Source organism: Ursus maritimus, unplaced genomic scaffold (genome assembly GCF_017311325.1).
Source record: "Ursus maritimus isolate PB19 unplaced genomic scaffold, ASM1731132v1 scaffold_25, whole genome shotgun sequence".
Lineage (NCBI taxonomy): Eukaryota > Metazoa > Chordata > Mammalia > Carnivora > Ursidae > Ursus > Ursus maritimus.
The window spans coordinates 13,343,361-13,368,400 of record NW_024425008.1 but is presented as its reverse complement, the minus strand read 5'-3'; the positions used below and the strand labels follow the sequence as shown (position 1 = coordinate 13,368,400).

Below are 25,040 nucleotides of genomic sequence, written 5' to 3'. Positions count from 1 at the left end.
TCACGATCTGATTAGAGCGAAAACCACTGTATTCGTCAGCTCCGGCTACTCCCACAAAACACCATAGTATGGATGGCTTAAACAACAGAAATGCATTTCTCAGATTCTGGAGGGAGGCCACAGAGCAGAGCGCTGCCTGCCTGAGTTCCTAGTGACACCTCGCCTCCTGGCTTACAGACAGACAGACGCCTTCTTGCTGTGTCCTCACGCCGCCTTTCTCTGGTGTGTCGGTGTCAGGAGATCTCTCTCTCTCTTCCTCTTCTTATAAAGCCATCAATCCTATAGCACTAGGATCACACCCTTATGACCTCATTTAACCTTGGTTACTTTCTAAAAGCTCTATCCCCAAATACAGTCACACTGGGGTTAGGGCATCCACATCCGAATGTAGGAGGACACAAATCAGTCTACAGCACCACCACAGGGGAATGACCAGCAGTGTAATATTCACTGAACCTCTACTGTATTCCAGGAGTCGTGCCATCATTACAGCATTTAATCTTCAAACAACCACGGAGCAAGGCAACAGCATTCTCACATCGCTAGGGAGGACACGAAGTGCATTAACAGTCATGAGCTTGCTGAAGGACACGCAGCTCGCACATGGTCAAAGATTCCTACCTAGGTCTCGGATTCCAAGCTCCACGTTCCTCAAAATCATCTGCACTGCTCCTGATTTCATTAGATGACAGACTCTGTTATAAGGTTTATTACACACTGCGTAGACAGACTAGACATGCCAAGGGCCAAAGAGAGATTAGTAAGAACGTGAGGAGATGCCATTTAGGAGATGGGATTTAAACAGAGTCCCTAGCAAAGAGCCGGGTCAGGGTTTTCAGAAGGGAGCTGGGGAGGGGTCCAGGTAAAGACGGCATGAGCAGCAGACCACACCTGGTGGGTTCTGCAGAGCAGGGCAGGGACCCGCCTGTCTCCAGCAGTGGCCATACGCGGGGAACAACGTGACATAAAGCTACTAGAGAATGAAGACAGACTCCAAAAGGTCTAAAAAGTCAGGGAGGAGATGGGGACTTACTTCCATGGGGGGCAGCAACCAATAAGGCCACAGAGCAGGGGGTACAGTGGCAGTGCTTGGGTTAGAGACCGGAAAAGCTGCACCTGCAACTCAGGGATGGAAGGGGCGGGGCCACACTCAAGGTGTTGGGGGGGTGTGGCCCAGAGGGCCAGCTGCTGGGCTCTGCTCTTAGGGAGTTCTCAGTAAACTGGGGGGCCAAGGAGATAAGGAATCAAAGATAACTGCCAGGTTCAGCCCCTCAGGGACCAGGAGAATGAGGGTGCCATTCACACGTTCAGCAGATCTTCAGGAGCCCCTGTGCGAGGCACCGCCTGACATTCTGAGGAGGAGACAGATGGTAAGCAACAGATGAATGTATAAATACCCTTGGGACTAAGAGCTCCTGGGGGAAAAGTCCTGAAGGAGCCCAGCAGGAGAGCTGAAGGGAGACCTCGCGGAAGAGGTGTCCTTAAAGCCGGAAGCTGGTGGATGAGAAGGTGCCAGGTGAGTGAGAAGCGGGAAGATCAAAAATGAGACGCCTAAGGGGCTGACAGCAAAGGGGCGGGGGGGGGGTTGGCACGGGACACGGACACACAAGATGTGACAGAACTGGACGCATTCCAGACAGGACGGAACACGGCTCTAAGCGCCACCCACCAGTACCAGCCGAGCACCGGCTGGGACTGCTCAGCCACGGCAGGCAGCATCCACTGAGGGAGCCTGGGGAAGTGGGGGAGTCCAAAGTCGGGTGATCCAGAAAGAGACAATCCTGAGAAACCACCTAGCTACCCTGAAACATGGATCTAGAAAGGCTCCCGGGGACAGAGCTGCAGCCCGGGGCCACCCACCAGCACCAGACAGATCTTTCTGGGCTTTCACAAGCAATCCTTTCTCCCCCACCTGTGATGCTTTCCTGAAAGATGGGTTTTGCAAGTAAAATGTAGGAAAGTCAAAACTTAAGTTACAACGCACACCTTGTTAGTATAATAAAGCCTTGTTCCCTCTTGGAGTGCTTAGAACAAATGCAAGCAAAGAAGCTCCTGAATACCTCGCCTTTCGGACTCAAGCATCCCCAGTTCGTCCCCAATTCGTCCGTTCCTTAGCGGCCCCGCACACATGCCCTTACTTTTCTTCTTTCCCTTAACTGCGCACCCCCACTGTTAACCCAAAAGTTCACGGCAGATATTTTCTGCTCTCTTTCAGGGGATGTGTTGAAAATTATGCTCTTCATAATTCTCATTATTTACCTTCTTAATTTTTAATTTTCATTTTTATAAAACAAGGGCAAAGTACCTTAACAATTCAAATGATCGCAGGAAAAACCACGCCCTAGAGAAAAAATGGAAAAGCTGTAGAAACTGATGCATCAGCTGGCAGGTTGCTGGGATGGCTAAACGCATTTGGTTGTTGATGATGTGTAGAAAACCAAATTTAGCATCCAAAGGGTGGTCTGAAGGTGTCAATACAGGATGTCAGCAAGCCTCCCCCCGCCCCCCGCGGAGATACCACAGAAATGACCCAGGCTGGTCATGGCTATAGAGGGGACACCCGCCCTTTGTCCCAAGGCGGAGGGTCAGACTTAAGGAATAATAAGCTTCTTTTCAATGACACAATTTTATGAAACAAAGACTTTTTTTCAGTTTTGTAAACCATCATAAATTCTGCACTGGGAATGTTTTCAGCCATATGTCTCAACAGCAATATATATGTTTTAAAAGTAAGGAAAACTGTTACTTTAAGAAAATGATAAAGCCGTGAAATCCACTAATATATTTTTCAATCAGGAGACTATGTTCAGGGATTTTCTCTAAGCTGCTTTTTTTTTTTAAAGAGGAAATCCCAACCCACAGCGCAGACAATTTGCTTTTTCTTCAAACTGACAAGCAGTATCATTTTTGTATTGGATACTAGAGAATTCTTATTATTGAATGTGTCTTTATTCTGGGGGTGGGGGGAGCCCAGAATTTAAAATACAAGGTATTAAAGAAAATAAAAATGGTGCAAGGAAGCTCCAAAGTAATTGAATTCACTCTATGACCCAAATCTCCAGAAACCCTTCGGAAGTCCCTGCCAACCCCCGGCAACGCTGTGGGAGACACCACCGCTCAAGGCCTCACCACTGTGAGGGAGGGGACCTTCTCTGAGGCAGAGTCCACACTTACACTTAGTCCCGTTCCTCAAGAGTCCCTGCCCTTGTCACTTAGGAAAGAAGGTCACTGACAAAAGAAAAGCTCAAAGCTTCAGGACGGATGAGCTGATGAAGCTGTAAGTAGGCGGCATTTCCAGAAAGTTCTCTTGCCAGCTGCTAGCCTACACGGTGGATCCAGCCCGCCACGAGCCAGAGATGAAGTGGACTGGTGTGAGGGAACGGCATGTACTTATTTGTATTTGGTCTCCTGGGGCCAATTACGAAGGATGAGAACTTTGGAGGAGAGAATCACCTTGACCCCAAGAAGCAGCCTGACCGCCCAGCGCCAGCCCCGGACTGACCTCAGCTCTCAAGGGTGGCGAGCAGGTTCCCCGCCTTGAAAAGCAGCCAGGTTAAAGGGCATGACTGTTGCTCAGAAATAACATGTTGTGACAGTGGGCAAATTGAAGACACTCAACAAAAGCGCCTTCAGATGCTTGGTAGAGCTGAGGTCACACAAACACTGAGTCATCGGGAACAAAGTAGCCAATACATTAATAATTCTAAAGGGATTCTGATGGAGAATTATTCAGCCAGTCCCTCCGCTTCTGTACCAAGAACTCAACTGATGTGAGCATTCACAGTTGTGCAAACGGAGTCTCGTGATTTCATGTTTCAAGCAAAAGGATTTGCTGCGGAAGAACATGTTACTCCAAACGAGAGTCGCCCTGAACTTCCAAGTTCAAGGCTGACACAGGCTCTGAGTAAGAAAAACTGAGCAGGTATGGTACCTAGTTGTACCAATTCACGCCGAGCGCCAGGCAGTAAGAACCACCCTATCACCCTACAGGTGCCGTGCATCTAAGACCCTGCTGTGGACTTGGAGGCCAAGGGAGTGGGTCCCTGGGACAGATGCCTGGGTGCAGGAAATAGCCCTGGGGGCAGTGGGGGTGGGGGGCTTAGCATCTGAGGTTCAGCAGAGGACCAAGCCAGGCCTGCCTGCAAACACCTCAAACTCAGAGTAGGGAGTGGTGGGCCAAGAAAGTCAGCGCCATAAGGAAGAGTGCCTTCTGAAGAGTGGGTTTCGAGAAGACGCGATGAGAGTCATGAGTTTCAAACAGGAGGACGTGGGGAACCCAGCTGGCTCAGTTGGAGGAGCATGCGACTCTTGATCTTGGGGGCCGTGAGTTTGAGCCCCACCTTGGGTGTAGAGATTATTTAAATAAATAAATAAAAACTTTAAAAATAAAAATAAGACAAAATAGGAGGATGTGCTTTAAGATTTTCAAATAAAGCTAGAAAAGCTCATGGGCGCCTGGGTGGCTCAGTCTGTGAAGCATCTGCCTTCAGCTCAGGTCATGTGGGATCGAGTCCCGCGCTGGGTTCCTTGCTCGGCAGGGAGTCTGCTGCTTCCCCTGCTTGTGTGCTCTCCGTCTCTCTCTCTGACTGATAAATAAATTAATTAATTAATTAAATAAAATCTTGCAAAAAAGGAAGAAGAAGAAAAGGAGTATGCTGGCACTTACTACAAATCACTTCTGACGAAGAAAAGTGAGTTCAAGGGCATGACCGATAATCATGGGTCCCCTTTGGGACCAGTGGCCTGTGCCCCTGTGCTGTTTGCCTGCAGCACGTACAGACTGCAAACCCTCCCCGCTGTGTCAAGAAGATCTGTGCTCCTCATTGACCATCTAAAGCTGAAGAGGAAAACAAGCCGCTTGCCCCCGAAGGTAGCTGTGCCTTTAATGTGAACAAGGTAAGGTTTCCAACGTCCTTGAACTTAAAAAGGCAGTTCTCAGTGAGAGAAGTTCTAAGCTCTGGAGACATGGCTTCTGGCGCCAAGTCGATCGCCAGCCCCCACCGTGTGGCCGCGCAGCTCCCTGGCCTCCGTGCCCTCCTCTGTCAAAGAACACAGTCCCACTGCAGGATTCCTGAGCACCCATGGCAGGTGCTGCCCTTAGTCCTAGCGCAGGCGGAAACTTATCACTGCTTCTGCGCCTCGCCGTGCTCGCGTCTCAGAGCTTCTGGAAAAAGGGCCACTCACTGGATGGCTTAGAGCAACAGAAATGTATGCTCTCCCAGTTCTGGCCTGAAGTCCAAAATCCAGGTGTCAGCAGAGCTGGCTCCTTCTGGAAGTTCTGCAAGAGGATGTGTTCCACCCTCTCTGCCAAGCTTCTGCTGGATGCCAGCAACCCTCGAGTTTCTTGGTTGGTAGACATGTCACTCCAACCTCCGCTTCCGTGTCCCCTGCATGCAGGTCTGTGCCTCTTGTCCTCGTCTTATAGGGACATCAGTCATACTGAACTAAGGCCCATCCTAATTCAGTAACACCCTCATCCTGACTTGATTATATCTGCAAAGACCCTATTTTCAAATAAAGCCACATTCCCAGGGACGAAGGACTGGAGCTCCAACATTATCTTTTTTGAGAGACCGTTCAGCCCCCAGCACTTGCTTAGACAGCCGAATGCTGGGCACCGGGGGAAACCCAACAACGACACCACGTGAGTGAGCTGTCATTTCTGAACAGATCATCTGCAAACCTTTACACCGTCTCTGAAGCCCGGAGGGTAGGTGTGGCCGTCCATCAGCCACAGCCAGGTGACAGCCATGCGCACAGCTCCCCACCACACCTGGGGTAAACCTCAGCACCAGGCTAAACAAACGGCTCAAAGTGCGTAAGCCTAACATTTTACACAGGGGGGAAAAAAAGACCAACTGGGATTACATTTCATAAAACTCAATCACTGTTAAGAAAATAACCATCTGGCGATAAATCACGCCTGCACAGACGGCAGGCTTGTCCAGAGAGAGGCAGGAGAGACTCAGTTACCGCAACAGAACCAGAGAGTCCAGAGGCACCACTCGTCTGGAGCAGAGACCTGGGGAGGAGAGATGAGCCTGGTCACAAGTGCCCTTCATGGCCTCTGACTGCACTGGGAGCTCATTAAATGCATTTTGATAAAGGAGACATTATCATCAAGAGAAATGTACACACAAAAAGAGAGAGAGAGAGAGAAAGAGAAAGAAACCAAGAGCCCACTGTGGACATGGTGGCCTAAGAGATCTGTGCCCACAAGGGTGCCCGCATGGCCACGCACGCTCTAGAATCCCACTTCCGCAGAAATAGGATGGAGCTACCACCCCTAATCCTGGGGTGCCAGGAGCACTGGGAGAGGGCTCAGAAGAGCTGGGTCCCAACTGCTGGCTGTGACATGCAGGGGAGAACAAGAGACACAGTGGGCCCCTGGGGAGACCCAAGATCACCTTAAGCACAGCTACCGAGTCTCCATCCACGCTGACTGCATACATCTTAATTATGGCAAAAGAACGGGCTTGCAGATCACACACATCCCAGCGCCATCTGCCCACACAGAAAAGGTCTTCTGCAGAATGAGCAGTGTGAGGATGGAGCTCCATGCTGGCACTTCCCTCAAACCTTTCGGAAATCCTCCACGTATGCACGACCCCGACGTGCAAGCTGCCGCTCCTAGCTCCTGTGCTTCGGGCAGAAATGTTCTTCTGCGGCTCACCGCCTGGACCCTGGTGATTGGAGGCAGACCAGAACCTGTGATGGGTGGTCATCCTCAGTGTCTCACAAAAGCATGGACTAGGGAAGATAACTCCCCCATGAGTTACTGGAGAAACACACTGAATAAGCACAGTGGGCCCACAAGAGAAGGTTTCCTGAATGAAGTGGAGCACTCGAAGATTCAGGGAGATGCAGGCACTCGTCCCAGTCACGGGTCAGTGACCAAGTTCGCTCTAGAATCCAGAGACCCTAAGCCTCTACACCTCAGCGCTCTGTGCACTTTCCAAGCTCTCTCCCTATGAACCCTCTCTGTACACAACAGAAACCCTGCCATCGATTCATATAAAAATGAAGAGGCAGCAGTCCCCCCCTCGCCTGCCCTCCCACAGCACCTCACACAGATGTCACAGGCCATGTTGTAGGTGTATCCCCTACATGCTCATGTCTCCCACTAGACTGAAATCATCCTCGTTTTCCTGACACCTAACACAAAGCCTGTTTATAAGCATGAAATCAACATCTGTTAAATGAATGAGTTATAAGGAAGTTCCAGACACCATACTGAAGTGGAATCATTACCTTACTGCTTGTTAATATTATTTCAGAGAAACAACCCACTTAGATACAAACTGATCTATAAGGATGGGGGAGAAGGCCTGTAACATAAGTCAAGGGGCGCCTGGGTGGCTCAGTCGGTTAAGCATCCAACTCTTGGTTTTGGCTCAGGTCATGATCTCAGGGTCATGGGATCCAGCCCCGTGTCGGGCTCCACACTCAGTACGGAGTCTGCTTTAAGACTCTCCCTCTGCCTCTCTCCCCACTCATGCACGTGCATGCTAAGATAAATAAATCTTAGGGGAAAAAAAAACATAAGTCAAAAACAGCCCAGAGATAATGAATATAAAGTTAATCATAACAGATCTTCAAATAAAAAATGTTCCCACAGTCCTCCAACTACACTGGTCAGCGCTTCTGGGCAATCTGCATTCCCTACACNNNATACCTTATCAACACACAGGATCGGGTCCTTTGCTCACCAGGAAGGATCTGTGTGGATTTCATCAATGGCTAGACTATGAATTAGCAGGTAACTCAAACAGTATCCACAGATTCATTCAAAAACTAACATTCAAGGATAGTCCAAGTAGTTAATGAAACAAAAAATGTGATAGCTTTGAGCCTATTTTCAAAGGTCATGAACAGAAATGATACATCATCTATTTAAAAAATTTAGTACACTCAGTGACTCAAAGCAAGACACATGAAGGAAAATAAATCCCATGTAAATGGCACAAGTTCATGTCCGTTTCCAATTAATCAGAATCTCAAGGCATGAGTGAAGCAGTGAAAGAATGCAGAGGAGAGCACCAGAGGCAGTGGACCTGGGCTCTTCACCCAGATATATGGATTTTCAGCCCATCACTTGCACTGTCTGGACCTTAGAGTCTTCTACAATCCAACATGGCCTTCTCGGATCCCAGGGAAGAAATCTCTAAGAGTTCAGGGAACACCAACAGGGAAGAAAAACTGTCGTGCTCAGATTCACTCTCACAAAAGTGACGGACTATTGGGTATTACAAACGACTAAGTGAATTTCCTGGGGCCAGGTTCAACTCTGTTGTATGGCTTGAACCACCTCTCTCTCTCCCAACTATAAAACACTCCTTGGTCGGCACGTTCAACGCAAAGACTCTCTTCCTTTCCTTAATTCCTGACAAGAGGGTAGTAGTGATGGCCACAACAGCTGGCCACTGAAGGGAGATGGAGGCAGTTATGTGGGCAAACCCAGTCTTACACTAGACTGAAAAAAAATATATTAGAAAGCTACTCATACAGGGTACACAAACCTTATTGTAACAGGAAAGACTCAAGTATTTCCAAAAGGCTGAACTTATGTTTCTCATGAACACGTGAATTGGTGGCTGATGGCTTGCCCATTCTCTCATAAGGTATTTCAAGAGTACCTAACACATGGCAGGCAACATGCTCACCCCCAGGGATGCAAAAAAATGGGTAACACGTGGTCCTTGTTCGGCATCTCAGGGTGGGGAGACAGGTGAGAGGGGAACAGTATCTGGCAGGCACAGACACGAAGGAGATGATCACAATGCAAAATAAGAGGCAAAGTGGAGAACAGAGACCACAGTGGGAAGGGGCAGTCTGGGAAGGTTTTGCAGAGGTGCAGCCCGGCTGGCTCGTCCAAGTGGAGAATGCAGCATCAGGAGGAGAAAAGAGGAGGAAGAATATGTTGGGCAGAGAGAACAGCATATGCAAGTGACAATCAGCATCAGAGCACATGGCCTTTGTGGAACAGGGAGTCCTGGGATAAGGCAAAAAGACTGGAACATCAGAATAATGACGGAGGAGAGTATGAAAGGGAAAACAGCTTCCTTTAAGGGGTGGGGGGGAAAGAAGAGGAAGGAGCATAGATCAAAAAGAGATTTAGGAGACACATCAATGAAATGCCGTATGTGGACCTGCTTTGGATTCTAATTTGAATAAACCACTGCTGAATTTTTTTTTTTTTTAAAAAAACAGTCAATCGGGTAAATTCTAAAATGGACTGGATTTTAGGTGACGGTACAGAATCATGGTTCATTTGTTTTTAGGAGTGATAATGGTTTTGTAGGGGTGTGTGTGTGTGTTCATGAGTTCTCATGTATTAGAGATACATTCTGAAATATCTGTAGACATCATGACATGATTTGGTTCTAGGATTTGCTTTAAAATAATCCAGCAAGGGGTTGCTGGGCGGCTCAGTCAGCTTCAGGATTCTTTCCCTCTGCCCCTTACCCCCACTCACGTGCACACTCCCTCTCTCTCTCAAATAAGTAAATCTTTAAAATAACAAAATAAAATAAAAATAAATAAAAATAAGATAATCGAGGGGCGCCTGGGTGGCTCAGTCGTTACGCATCTGCCTTCGGCCAAGGGCGTGATCCCAGAGTCCTGGGATCGAGTCCCACATCAGGCTCCTCTGCTCGGAGCCTGCTTCTTCCTCTCCCACTCCCCTTGCTTCTGTTCCCTCTCTCGCTGGCTGCCTCTCTATCAAATAAGTAAATAAATAAAATCTTTTAAACAAAAAAATTAGATAATCGAGCAAAGAGGGTGGGAAGGGGCCAGGGGAAGAAGGATGGAACAAGAAGGGTCCCACATGAATAATACCCATGATGGGCCAACTCCCATGAGCTACATTGGATTCTGAAGTCCGTTATGATACGGTCCTGAAATCTGCCATGATAGAAAGCATTAGAAAGGCAGACCTTATAAACCCTGCTTCTCAAATTTCAGAGTAAAAAAGAATCATTTTGGGAGCTTGCGTAAATGCAGATTCCCAGGGAGCCGCACGACAAGTTCTCAGGAAACCTGGGCTAAGGCCCAGAAATCTGCATTTCTTTCTTTTTTTTTTTTTTTTTTAGATTTTATTTATTTATTTGACACAGAGACAGCCAGCAAGAGAGGGAACACAAGCAGGGGGAGTGGGAGAGGAAGAAGCAGGCTCCCAGCAGAGGAGCCCGATGTGGGACTCGATCCCGGAACGCCGGGATCACGCCCTGAGCCGAAGGCAGACGCTTAACGTCTGCGCTACCCAGGCGCCCCTAGAAATCTGCACTTCTAATAAACATTCCAGATTATTCTGAAGCTGATGGTCAGAGCCACACTGTGAGACACACCACCGGAGGTAACAGGAACCACACAAGGGCTGGGACACCATCGTGTCTGTGTACTGCAGCCTCTGGCAGCACTCGATCAGATGGACTTGAGGAGAGACAGTAAGTAGGAACAGAAGCATCGGGAGGCCCCTGGGACGCCTTGCCAGCCAACAGTGAAGACCAGCGGCTGTGGAGATCAGAGAGAACAGGACAGCCAGAGGGACACGGAGGAGGGAGAATCAAGAGACTGTGTAACTGGGTATGAGATTTAAGAAGAGGGAGGCATCAGGGGTGACCCCAAGGTGTCCCCCAAGGACCCAGTGTTGCCTCTCTATGCCCCCCATGTCCACATGTTCTAAGAACTCAGTGTGGTTAAACGAACAAAAGAAGGAGTAGAATCACCTACTTGGCCCCTTTTCCCCACAGAACTAAAAGATTAATATTACTGTGCTTCCCTATGACGCCGAAGGGGAAAAGACTTTACCATCTCAAACGGCAAGAGGGCAAACTCTACCCCAACATCACGAAATGACCAAATCCACAGGGCCGGGTTGAGGGAGCGGGTCACTCATCTCATGCCTCTATGAGCTGTATGAATTCCAGAAGGGTCAGGACATTATCGAAGGGGTGACACCAACAAACAAAAGAACGGTCAATGAAAACGGGATCCATTAAATAAAAATAAGAGTGAAATACTTTGGAAAAATAAGTTGCAGATTGGGTTTTTTTGTTGTTGTTGTTTTTTTGGTTTGTGTAAAAATCTGGTCCACATTGATTAAGTCTATAGAAAACCATTCCAGGGCAACTGTGGCCTTCCGCATGGTGAACAGGCCTGCTACGCAAACCTCTAAGGCTCCTGCTTTGTACCTTTGTGTATGTGGCACCCATGCTCAGAAATGTCTAAGGGCTTCCCACTGCCTTCAGAGCAAAGTCTAAGTTCCTGGGTGTGGCTCTCAAGAACCCCACAGTCCAGCTCAAACTACCTTCCCAAATCTATGTCCCTCTCTGTCCTACCGGAACCCTCTGCTTCAGCCAACTGGGGGAAAGGAAAAGCAAAGAAGAATTTTGGTTCAACATCTGGTCATGTCATCTTAGCAAGCCACTGAATCTCTCTGAGCCTCAGTTTCCCCTCCTGTAAAAAGAACATAATATCAACTTTGCAGTTGTTGGAAAGCTATGGGGTCATAGATACAAATGCCTCATGCAATTCCAAACAGCCCCCCATAGGCTCTGTGAAAATATCAGTTCCCATTTTGCACACTCGGTCTCCCGCATATGACTTCCCATCCCATTCCCTGCCCCCTCCCCACCCATGTGCAAGCTAACCCTTGTGCCTCGTGACCTCCTCTCTCCCTGCCATCCATCCCTGCTGTTCTGGCCTTCCTGAAGGGTCCAGCTAATGAAATTCTGTGTCATCTCTAGGAGTCCCGCCATGGTTCTACCAAACTTTAGGGGCCATTTTCTCCTTGGGATTAACAAACCATGTAATCTTGGCCATTGGTCAATCCCTTGGCAAATGGGAAATACCACTTTTAACCTTCCTGGTCTCTTTTTATCTTTGCCCGGTCCACTACACCAAAGTTTGGTAATCTCTCTGTATGTCTATGCCGGTCCTTTCACAGAGTAATTACATTTTTTCCCCACGTTGAAAATCACAATGTGATGACATGGGCTGGTTAGCAGGAACCATTACCCAATCTCTTGATCTTGAAAATCAGGACAACTTGTGTTGGATAGCTGACATTTATTCCTGTCTAGAACAGGGGGCTAGAGTTCATAATTTTGGGTAATCACTCAACCCTGTGATTACAGGCAATTTGAGGGCAGCTGGCAGGAAGAAGTAGCCACCAAAGAAAAACTTTGCTAGTTTGGGAAACGCCAGCCCCAAATCCATGGAAACAAAATGCAAGAAAGATGAAGTCACCACAGCAATGATAAAGAAGCAGAAGGGAGCCTTGGGACAGTCCCACAGTTCTCTGGTGTATTCGTCTCCAACACCTGGGATAAGTGTCTTGAGGAGACACAAAGGGAAACAGAAAGTACAAAATAGTCAAAAGCTCCTCTTATTTTTTTTTTTAAGATTTTATTTATTTATTTGACAGAGATAGAGACAGCCAGCGAGAGAGGGAACACAAGCAGGGGGAGTGGGAGAGGAAGAAGGAGGCTCCTAGCGGAGGAGCCTGATGTGGGGCTCGATCCCATAACGCCGGGATCACGCCCTGAGCTGAAGGCAGACGCTTAACTGCTGTGCCACCCAGGCGCCCCAAAAGCTCCTCTTATTTTTATTTTCATTATTGAAATGTTTTTGAAAGACTAAACGCTTCCCAGAAAATTTTTCATGGCAGGCATGTTTCAAGCCCGAGCCCCAGCCCACACGAAGGGGCATCCCAGCAGCGACCTGGATTCAGGACATCCCGCCCTTGTTTTGACCAGACCCGAGCATCTAACCCAGGAAGACCAAGTCCGTGTATCCGGAACTATGACAGAGACACTGCAGAGAAATGATGGGGCTGATGTCGCTGGGCACGGGAGGCATCACAGCGAGGGGGCTGGCGCCCAAGTTCCACCACAGCGAGCCAAGGGCCTCAAGAAGCAGAAATCAAGAGCCGCAGAGGAAGCCAGACTGCGAACGAGAGAGTGGAACACATCCCCACAGAAAGGCAGGGAGGAGCATCCCATGTGGCCACCGAGGGACGTAGGGAGCGGTTCCAATCACCGCGGACCCGAGATGTGCTTTGTCTGCGCCTTACCACCTGCCTGGTGGGACTTATTATTATATCTTTGGGACAAACGCTCTTTTACTTATGCCAACCTGGGTGGCTTTCTTTTCCTTGCAACCAAATGTGCCTTGACTACAACATTCTCCTTTAAGAGAAGCTAAATAAATTCCACCGGGAAATCCCTCTTATAATCTATTTCAACTGACAGCAGCTACTTTTGTCTGATTTATCACCTCGGTAAGGCTTCCTTCTGGCCGAGGGAGGGGCTGCGATCTCTTTTTAAAACAGAAGTGATCCTACATGGGCAGGGCCAGCGTGTGCAGCCCTACATTACAGTGCCCTACACGATGCATCTAAACTAGTTTGGTCAGCTTATCCATTCCCTGAAAGCTGGGGAGCCACCACATCAGCAACTCCGTTGCTAAGGCAACTGCTTACTTTCCATATCAACTGCAAACTCGTTGCTATGGAAACACATATACAAGAAAAATTCCTCTCTCCAGCCAGGGACCAGATGGCAGGGAACTCAGGGAAGTCATGGGTTAGGGGGCTTTGCTAAATGGGATGTTTACTAGAGTGCATTTCTCTCATCATATCGGAGACACCACCAGTCCCGAGCACATTTAGAAATTACCACCTCATTACAAAAAGCAAAGGTTTGTTTTCTTCCTGCAAAACTACAGGCAGGAACTATAATAACTACAGGTAAGTTATATTTGAAATAATTCTGAATTTCTCCCTCTACATAGGAACCTCTTTTGTTTTTATTCCCCATGCTGAATATACCCCAAAATGAACTCCCTAGTCGAACAGTAATGGAAATACAATTTTCAATAAGAACTGAAATAGAGGTTTGATTTTTCCTCCTTTCTGATGGAGAGATAATCCAGAAATCCTCTTTAGTTTCCACCAACTAAGCGCTAATGTGTCCCAGATTCATACCTCTGCTCTGACTTCTCTTTTAAGCTCAAAACTCACATATCAAACCTCCAACCTGATAGCTCCACTCAGATGTTCAAAAGCCACCTCAAATTTAACAGTCAAACCAGAATTTTTGCTCTAACCCCATCCGACTTCCCAACCCTAGGTTGCCCATAAACCTTCATCCGCAAACCCCAATCCTGGTCTAAGCCAGCATCGTTTCTGTCATCTCTAACCTGTACCACGGGAACCAGTCCGGATATATGCTTCTCTCTGATGTCACTTTAAAACATCTCATTCTCCCTCTTTAATGTACTTTCTACTAGCCTTCTTTCTGTTCCTTGGACATTCAAGCTGTTGCCACCTCAGGGCCTTTGCACCTGCTGTTCTCTCTGTTCCCGTCTTTGTAGCACCCTGTTCCCACTTAAGGCATGGCCCCATCAGCACCTCCAGGAAGCCTCCCACCCTCCTCCCCACCCCTCTCCAGCACATTATCCTGTTGTATTTTCTTCACTGTGTGTATCACTACCTGACAGACTACCTATGTGTCCACGTATGGACCTACTGTTTAACCTGGGCCTCACCCTCCCCTTCTCCCTGCCCTATGGAGAGTCTAGAACAGCCAGGTAATGATCACAGGTCACCACTATATCCTCAGCACCCAAAACTGTGCCTGGCACTCCACATGTATGTGTGGCATGAATGACCACTGCTAAAAAAGCTTCAAAAAGGACTGAACTACTTTGTGTGGTAAAGGCTGAGTCTAATTTTTACTTTGCAGGGTCTCGGAATCGTGGCTACAAACACAGGTTCTCACTTTACATGACTGCATCCGTGGAAGACACTGGAAAGAACCGGGCATCCCATGCAGTATTCCGAGAGTCCTTCGTGGGACGCTGCTCTGGGCCACACTGTGGTACTCTGATTTCAGGAGACCCTGGATGCTTTTTCCCTCCACTAGAGCCACGATGAGAGTAGCACTCATGCGACTTGGCCTTTTTTTTCTAAAACAAAGCGTACGAACGTTCTGCTAGCTGACTGTTTTCTGTCTAATGACATTAGTTAAATCACTTATCGGTGCTGTCCCTGGAGGAGCACAGACACAGCCTCTGCGAGGCACGTCACAGAGCTCCAGCGAACGGAAGGCACCCCGAACTCAAGCCCACTGGGTGCAGAGCGGAACCCCACCTCTCTTGTGGGGACGAGGGGAAGAGACCGAAGGGTCACCGGAGAGCCTCTCCCCTGAGACGCAGCACAATCTCTCCTCCTGTCTTTACTGGTCTCCTGCGGAGCTCACGGGAGCGCGAGCGCGTGCATGCACACACGTCAAAGACTGCATCCCGTTCCTGGAACGCTCTGTAACCTCACACAGCAAACCGCCAAGTTATTACTGAAAGGACAACTTCACACTGCTATCTTCAACCATACATTTCCTTGCTTTTCTTCTTATCATACTTGGCACAGACTACATCTTCACCTCTATCAAGCTATTGCTTTTGAAAATATTAAATGTAATTTAACCAGAATATCTTGAAGCAAAACTTTGGTTAACTGCCATGTTAAAAAAAAAAAAAATGGGTCGGCATCTCGGCTTTAGTGAAGTTACCAGAGCAATTTAAAGTTTCCCCCTTGGCGTCCTAGCTCCCCCACCAACTCCTTACCCTTATTTACATAACCTCTCTGACCACCCATCTCTCTCCTTCCTCTTCCCTGACACCGTTCCAACACATCCCTTGGGTCCAGCAACATTCATCTCCTCTAGACTTCTGTGACAGAAAATCCCACGCTTGCTTAGTAACACAACCAGCGTTTTATCTGGGACTGCAAAGGGCCCAGCCAAAAGACTACATTTCTTAGCCTGCTTTGCAGCCATGTGAGACCAGAGCATAGCCAGTGACATGAAAGCAGAGTGTGGAGTTTCTGAAAAAGCTCCCTCAAACTGCTAACTCAGTGGGACCCCTTCTGGTCCTTCCCTGCTCACCCCTTCCTACTTCCTGAATGGAGAACATGCTAGCGGATGTCATCTGCAACCACGAGAAGGCTCTGAGAATGGAAACCAGCAGGGACTGGGAAGAGCAGAGAGATGGAATGTGGGTCTCTGTCCAACTCCTCAAGACTTATTTTATGTGACAGACCAATCCACTTGTAGCGTGTTTAATTCACTGTTGTTTGGATTTTCTAGAACAAATAGTCAAACCTCACCCTAACTAATCCATTCTTGGAGGTCCCATGCTCATTCCCACACCAGAAGAATGCTTTGTGAATTCAGTCGAGTGCTTCCCCCATGAAGAGTACCCACATGCCCCACTTTAGGGAAGAGAAGCTTCTCTGACCTCAAACAACTACCTATCACTTATTGATCTGCCTGGCGTGCTTCCCATACTTGTGGTGGTTTATTCCTTTTCATTTTTTATTATGTCTCCTGTCTCCCTGCAATGTACACTCTTAAAAGGCAAGAACCAAATCTCACTTTTTAACGTAACCTTTCACGTTACCAAATAATTCTACTGAATAAACTAATAAGCAGGGGCCCGTGGTATCTCTAAAATCACAGGTAAAGAGAGACTGACGGCCTCCTAATACGGAAGCACCCCACAGAACAACTTGCTAAGTTCTGACAGTAGCTTCAGGCCCGTGTTGAACCAATGGCAGCCAAAAGATAAACCCTCACAGGGCTGGTGAGATGTATTCATTGATACAAGTGGCAAATAAGTGACAAGAGTAGGGAATGGGAATAAGATACTGGAAGGAGACCCTGGAACCAAAATCCATAAACAAAAGACCTGCCGAAGAAACCACAGTATCATCAACACAAACATTACATTAGCCTTTTAAAAATACATAATCATCTGTTCCAAGTGCAAAAATGTCCACTGGGAAGACGGTGGAGTTTTCTATAAAATCTAAGATCTGCCATCACCTTGCCAAAACTTAAGAGCATCAAGATGACCAAGGGCTCCGTGAGAGAGTATGGATTAATCCGAACAACCCACCACTGTTTGTGAAAGAAGCAAAACCCATGACTTTCAAATAGGAGGTCAGTGTGCCAACTTCCCATATTATTTACTGCAGAGAATTATCCTGCAGCTAAAGTGATTTCAAAGGGAAATCCCAAAGCCTCTTCAGCTCAACGGGGGAGGTTCTGAGAGCAATTTCTTGCTGCTTGGATATCCAGGCCATACATCAATGAAGAAGCATCCCAAAGACCTACCAGGTACCATGAAGCCCTCCCAAAGGAAATGCAACATTTTCTGAACCATCCATGGGGAGAGCTACTGGACACTAATGGGGCCCTCAACTCCAGAAGACCCAAGCTTTCCAGAACACTTGTAGGGATCCTTAGCGAGGTCAATAATAGGAGTCACTGTGGAAGGACTTGAAAAAGCAGGTTATCTTTGAAACAGAAGGGCCAGAAAAGAACGATGTGAGAAATAGGAAACAGATAAGCAAAAGGAGGAGACCCTGAGGAAGGAAGGGCTTCTGCGGGGAACTAGGAGGAAAGTTTGGGAGGGGCGGCCTCACTGGACCACAGGCCACACATTCACCTTTCTATCCTTTCAGCACTTGGTGCAGTTGAGCAGAGCAGCAACTGACCCCATAACAGGTATTTTAAAAAGCCTTTCGAATGAATGAATGAGCAGACAATGAACAGCTGGCAAGATCGGGACAACAGAAATGCCCCCAGCCAGGGCATCTAATACCTGGAAGAATCGGGAAGAAGCAGAGTCGGTGGGATCCGTGGGAGAGCATGGCCAAGGGCGGTACAGACTTCTTGGATGACAGAGGACTGGTATGAAGTGCTCCCTACTCCAGGGCCTGCGGCATGGGGTTATGTTTACTTCAAGCCCCTCGGAGACCTTGGAAGTCTCAACCTTCTGAGGCAACAAAGTGTACATTCAGCACAGACAACAGAAAGCAGTGCGCTAGGCCCATACTCAGGGATGAACAGGGTCGTCACCGGCCCAGAGGCCGCAGAGGAAAACTTCCACACCTCGTCACATTCTCCGCACGCCCCACCACCCAACAACATTGATTCTTAGGACCTTCCCCATCAAAACCAGACTGCACAGTCCTTCAAAGTGCATTACTTATCCAAAATAAAAGAAGTCATCTCTTCTTCCTAAAATGACCATCAATGAAACAGGTACACTGTCTAGCATCACGGGAAAGGGACATGCTCTTGACTGTGCTGACATCACCAAGAGGAGGGAACTCGAGGCAACTATGCATATGGGGGTGTCCTGCCATGTAAGAGATGTGCCACCGCACTTTCCAAACCGCCTTTGAAAAAGGATCTCATCTACTAGGATGGAGAAGCGAAACATCAAGGGGGCTGGGAACTGGGAGGGAGGGCTGGTATAAACAGTGTCTATGCAGAGAGAAGGGCCTTTGAACTTGGGCCAGGTCCGTGGAGGGGGCCTCGGACAGATCCTGGAAGCAGGCAGCCGAGAGGGCAGTGGTAGGCTCCATGTGGATGCCACGTCTTTCCATTTGCTGACAAAGACAGAATCTGGCCCCAAATCAACAGCACAAAAAGCTTCTCTATATTTACCTTTCTCTATCCCGCACCCCCAGAGTGAATTCTGGGTTGACTGATGTTATTTTAGTTCTCTCTAACTCGTGCTCATAGAATGGTTTGAGGAAGAATGTAGAGATCATTTACAATAGCCTGTCTATGGAGGTGTAATCAAGCACCCGGGTTAATTTAAGCGTAAGGTCCTTCCTTCAAAACTGGAGGAAGTGAGGGTGAGTTCCTATTCTGCTACTTACTAGCTGTGTGACCTCCAGCAAATTCCTTAACCACTCTGAGCTTAACTCATCACTTATTTTAAGAAGGAAGATAGGACCTACCTCACAGGATTACAGTGAGGAAGCAGGATACTGCATACGGAAAGTTCAAAGAAGGGGTGTCCATATTATGTCTGCTACTGTTATTACAAAATACAGGTGGCTCTTCACTTTTCCTGAGTCAGAGGTTCCATTAAAGAATCTAAAAACCAAACGAACAAAATCTTGGGATCCTCCAGGAAAATGCAACATGCATAGTCATGGGGCATGCAGTCAACAATTTCAGGCTGTCTGCAGCAGAGCCTCTGATATCCAAAGACCCCCAATTAAGAAGCCCAGTAATTACAAATTCCTGCTTCTATGTGAAGGCCAAGACACCCACCAGCACCAGCATCAAAACTAGAACCAGGTATCCTGGCTTCTAATCCGCTCCTCTTTCAACCAAGACAAGTTGCCCATATTAATAAGCTAAAACTATTTAAAGCACTCAGCCCCAGAGGCACCTGGCCGGCTCAGTCAGAAGAGCATCCGACCCTTAATCTTGGGGTCGTGGGTTCAAGCCCCACGTTGCACATAGAGAATACTTAAAAATAAAAATAAAACACTCAGCCCTGGATATAATAAACATACTTTTGTACAGTGTTTCCTTGATAAGCCCTCTTGTGACAACATTTTTTTGTTAAATTGGTACGAAGAAAAAGCACAGAAATAGAAACACACATACCTAATCATTATAATCCAGTCACTGCACTTTACTTCTCCTTTACAAGTACTCAGAGAGGTTAGCATGTGCTCATCTTAGAGTCTTAACTAAGATCTGTATTTAGGGGCTATAAAACTTATTCTCAGACTTTGAAACTCTACTGTGATTGATTCAGGCAAAGGTTGATCCACAGAAGAAACGCTAAGCTGAGAAGCTGGTGGGAAACTTTGCAAAGATGGCAGCAGCCGATCCCGAGGGAACCCACAGCTCGCACTCAGCACCCCGGGAGGGCCAGCCAGCCTTCCTGATGTGAGAACACAGAGGAACTGTTCATAAAGCATTCTTAGGGGGGGGGAAAACCAGAATGTGATCCAGCCTTACTTCCATTTCAAAGAAAACACACGGGCATAGAAGAACATGCTAAATGAAATCCAAAGGAAGCCACCAGAACGCGGGGCACCCCACGCTCAGAGGACGGGAAAAGGCATCAGAAAGGAGACGACACAGGGCTGCTGTCCACGAACACAGACATCAGGCGCCTAACAGCCAACCGCACGGCATGAACCATGTTTGGATCCTAATTCAATCAAACCTTCTATAAATCCTCGGAGATCTCTGAATACGGATCTGGTACTAGGTGTTCCCAAGGAAGTGCTCACTTTGCTCAGGGTGACGCTGGCATTGAAGTGATGTAAAAACTGGCGATTTTTCTTCCGCACGCGGAAGGTAAAATGACATGAGATCTAGGATCTGAAGCCACAACCCCTTGCTAACTGTTGGAGCTGGTTATGGGCAATGGGGACGATAGGGATTCATCACACTACTCTCTCTCTATGTATGTTTGAAATTCTCCAGGATTACAAAATAAAAAAAACTCTTCCACAGTCCTTTTTTAAGTCCTTACGTATCTAAGTCTTGTAAGAGATAAAACGTAAAAAGAGAGAAAGAGAAAACGGAAGCAAAACTGTCTATTCTCCCCGACTTACTCATTCATGAGACGTTCCCGATGAAATCTCAGCTTTGGAAAGAACCCAAGAGGGCATCTAGTTCAGGGATTCTCAAATCTGGCTGCAAGTCAGAAACACCCATGGAGCTTATCAGAACCACCAGTTGTCCCCAACCCACCTCAAACCGACTGAATGAGACTCTCCAGGGCAGAGCCAGGAAAGGCTCCTGGCTTTGAAGTGCCCCGGGGTGTTGCTGGTGCATCTTGTAAGATCCCTCTCCCACATCCCAGGCAGGCAGGTGTCCAGCAGGGGACGTGTTCCAAGCCCGCAGGGACAAGGACCACACCGGATTCTGCATTCTCAGTTTCGTCAAGCTTAAATCAGTGTTCCACACTTTTAGAAGAAAACAATGTGAATACAACGTGCAAGCCCTCCATTCTCCCCTTCAACGAACCTATTTCTCACCAACACTCAGCTGCACTTGGTCACTGGGTGGTGGCCCAACCTTGGTGGGGGAACTACCGCCAAGTAAAATCCCCTGGGGAAAAAACAAGTTTACCTGTGCAGCCAAAGGGGCTTTCACCGGGCAAAGTGTCAGGGAGAATGCCTTCCCCTTTACTCAGCTGTCCAGAGGAGCAACCCCGAATGGAGGGGCCAGTTCCAGGGCCCTGGAAGGACCTGGGAGTAACCCAAGAAGGGAGGAGAAAAGGGGGGAAACTCACACCCTGGGCTCTGCTCTCATAAAATCACAAATGATGGGAACAAACTCCCCACCACAACACTGACTGGCATTCGATCAGAAACATGTCAGTACAGGTCGGCCTGGCTAGGAAGCCAGAACTCCGCACATTTCATAAGATTTAACAATCTCAAATCCTTCAAGCCTTCCACAGGCGGTATCGGTGTTTATGCAGAATGACAACTGTCACCCCTGGAGCACCCGACCCCCAGCGTGGGGGTTGGGGGCACACAAGGGGGAGATGGCACTCCTGCCCGTGTGCCTTAACACACGCACCCCACCCAATACACCTGTCACTCGGGGGGCTAAAGAATACTCCTCCCAAGCCTCTTTGCACACTTTGGTGTTGCTCTTGTCGAATATTTCTGAGTGAGCGTTTGCTCAATTACTTTATGTGTCCTGGCTTCGTGGCAAATACAGGGGCAGGAAAGCAGGAGCACGCAGGGCAGGCTCACGCCATGAGGAAAGCACCGTTCGTTGCCTTCTCGGGGACGTGCGGCTTTGGGGGACCTGGACAGCAATTTCTTCACTATCTTCTAATCCTGGAGTTGCTTTCTAAGATTTTCCCCTCCTAACCACAAAGACCCACCTATACAGACACTTTTAATAGCACAGACTTGGTTCTTCACAGGGGTGCTGCGAACTCTCTTCAAGTTCCAAGAATGATGGTAAAGCAGTCAACAGAGCCGAGTCCAGAGGTCGGTCTCCTCATGCCCCTTCTGCGATGTGGAGGGGAGGAAGAAGAGCAGTGGACACCCGGGGACAGCAACAGCACCCCACGATTGTCATGGTTAGGTAAAAAGAAGGACGTGGGGACTATTCTCACTGGCACGCTGGACCCAGGATCCAGTGTGCCTACACCAGCAGTCAAAGCAGAACTCCTGAGTGTCCACATCTTTCCTGGTGTTCCCGGGTAACCCCCCTCCTCAAACCCTGCATGCCCACTCCCCATCTTGAGCATAAACTCCAGGAGAACAGCATTTGCAGACAAACGTGTCCAGTGGCAGCAAGGAGAAATATGGCCACTTCTGATTCATATTTTTCCATGCCCAAGATGAGCAGTTTTCTCGGGCTCAAGATTCTACTGGAAACAGGACCATGTTTCTGGACAGAAAGGCCCCAACACACATGCACAGCTAGTGACCCCACATCCGAACTTCAAAAAGGGGCAAAAGCAGGCACCCAGCTACACATCACAATGTCACTACCACGAAAAACAAGGCTGAAAAATACAGTAATAATGTGAAAACTTTGTGGAGAGAACGTTTCCCAGCTTATGTTTTAACTGTGGCTCCGTTAGTTTTTGGAACTCCAAAGTCAGATCACAGCTCTGCATTCCAGCCCTACCAGTCAATTCTATTTCAACTGTACCTATGATGATATTACAGAAACGATCTCACTTCAGCAGGCCAGGAAACCTGGACGAAGGCTTTACAGTCAAAATTCAATCTTCTGGAAGCCCATCTCTCTAATCAGCCCACCCTGATTTTTCACACCTGGTGTTTTGAAGTGGCCACTTAATGGTACACATGATTCTATGAGGATCACCTGGGCAATTCATGTCTTTCTTTGTCTGGTCTTGGAGTATACTGTTTGGCCACCTCCCAATGTCCATTACTGTCCATTTATTCCAGAATCCTGGAGAGGCTGCCTCTCTCCAAGTTACTACTTAGAAAGAAAAGAAATGCCATTTTTCTCTTATCCCGGGTGGCAATTTTCCTCAAATGTATATACACATACCTCATGGTTACTGGCTGTCCTTGGAATACGGACCTGTGTTTGTACCATAAACCCAAAGTGACCCACCCACCCTGTGGGATGATACCAAGAACCCAGCCAGTGTGCAAACCACTGTTTTGTGATTATGTTCGGATACCACAGTGGGAAACCCTCAATCCGGCACGAACACCAAAAACATGCTTCAACTAATATGTTTAAGGCAAAGGAATTTCTTTGCAACCAAATAAATGAAATAAAATTACTCATTTATAACTGCTACTTCGGTGTGGTGAATTTACATCCCTTAACATTTTTTTTCCATGGGGAGAAATAACACATTCAAAAAAGAAAAACGTGAGTTCCAGACGCAGAGGGCTTACCTGACTCCTCTCCTTGTCCACTTTCTTAAAACACTTATTCAAAGACAAATTATGTCTCACTGAGTTTTTCCACCCGGTAGGTGCGTTTGCAAAATACGGAAAATGTTCCAAGATCCAGTTGTAGATATCCTTCACTGGCAGGCGTTTCGTTGGAGAGTCCTCGATGGCCATAAATATGAGGCAGCTAAAGGAGTAGGGGGGTTTGCAGTTGGGGTTCTGCCTGGCATCGTAGGGCATGTCAGAGTGGGCAGGGGATGGAGGGGTGTCATCGTCCAGGTCCTGGACAGGGCTGACACTCCTGAGGACCGACTCCCCAAAGCTCTTCAGCAAGTTCTTGCTCTCGTGAAGCCAGTTCAGATTGGTCAGCTCTTCATCTTCCATGGCCCCCTCTTCTAATCGGATGTCAGGCAGAGAGAAGTCGAGGTCATCGTCCTCCTGCAGGGCCTTGGAGAAACCACTGCCCCGGTAACACTGACTCAGCCCACTGGAGACACTAATTCCTGAGCTTTCTGGCTTCTTACTGGGAGGCATGACTGGACCCATTTATGTGAAGGCTCCTGGTAAACACATTACAAAGAAAAGATGAGTTGGGGAAACCCAAAACACAGAGGCAGCTGTGCCCTCCTAATTCTTCTGAGCCCACCTCCCACCCCTGCCGCCTCTATGGACCCCCGGCCCAACGGGCTGGCTCCCACACTGGGTAACACAGACCCACCGCTCCACCACACACAGATGCACTAATAAAGTAAAATCAGTCCATGTGCACGTAGCCCAGCGACTGTCTCTTAAACACAATGAGACTGGAAATATTTACAGTGCCTTTAATATGCAAATGCATCATGAAAAGAACAGGAAAATCTACAAAGCTTTCTTCCCAGATTTACATTACCATTATATTATCACTGCACCCCACTGATAATAATCAGTTATTTCTTGGTGCCTCAGTTTCTCCTCAAAATATGAATGTATACACAGGTAAAATTCTTTCAAGCCTCACAATAAACACTACAAAGTAAAAGCAAAGCACCCACCACTCCTGTCACTTGGGGTTATAGGCCTCATGGTTTATCCTTCCCTCCCCCACCAAAGAAAAATACCTGTAAATTTAAGGCCAGGTGTTTCAGATTAAGTTCAGCTGTCTCCACATGAAGACCATGACAACCGCCCCAGAATTGACACTCTGACCACAGCTGCATTGATTGGTCGTGTTTTATGTTTGTATCTTTCCTCCACAAGCCTTGGCCCCAAACTCTGCAACTTTAATCACAGTTGGCAAGTCTAAAGAGTGGTAAACAAGGAATTCTGTGGGTTGGAACTGGAGGAAAAAGTACATTCAATTATTGGGACACTACACCCCAAATGAACAAGTGAGTAACTTGGGGCACCGTACAAATCAATGGGAATGTGAAGACAAGCCATGAACTGAAATCAGAATTGGTGAAAAAAGTCAGAAGAGCAACTGGCAGCTTCCAGACTGGAAGGTAAATGCAACAAAAATTGCTACAGAACTCTATTCTGCATCCCCCACACATGCCACCCCCATTTTTATCAATGACCTAGAACAGGGAGTACAACTTCTGATGAGAAAAGAAAATGAGGACGTGGCAGGTCCACAAACAGAATGACCCCGATAGATACAAAGCACATTCAACCCTCGAGTACTCAATGTAAGATAGAACAGTAAAGATAATGAAAGAGGTCTCCCACTGTCCGCTTGTAGCAATCACACAATGTGCTGGGTTTAAGAAGCATGTCTGTTTTATTTCTTCCGCCTGAGTAAGAAGATCAAGCCATCTAT

At 47.7% G+C, this 25,040-nt stretch overlaps 1 protein-coding gene across 14 annotated transcripts in view; it reads right to left on the bottom strand.

Moving 5' to 3' along the window:
- Positions 1-25,040, bottom strand: part of FOXN3 (forkhead box N3) — a 386,468-nt gene that overhangs the window by 194,951 nt on the left and 166,477 nt on the right. For 13 of the 14 annotated variants that reach the window (XM_040641548.1, XM_040641545.1, XM_040641557.1 and 10 more), the window contains one exon: positions 23,243-23,799. In XM_040641548.1, the coding sequence (XP_040497482.1) occupies positions 23,243-23,785 (543 nt within the window). In that variant the 5' untranslated portion in view covers positions 23,786-23,799. Of the gene's footprint in view, positions 1-23,242; positions 23,800-24,339; positions 24,862-25,040 lie in introns of those variants that run through there. The other variant, XM_040641556.1, reaches the window with a different exon arrangement.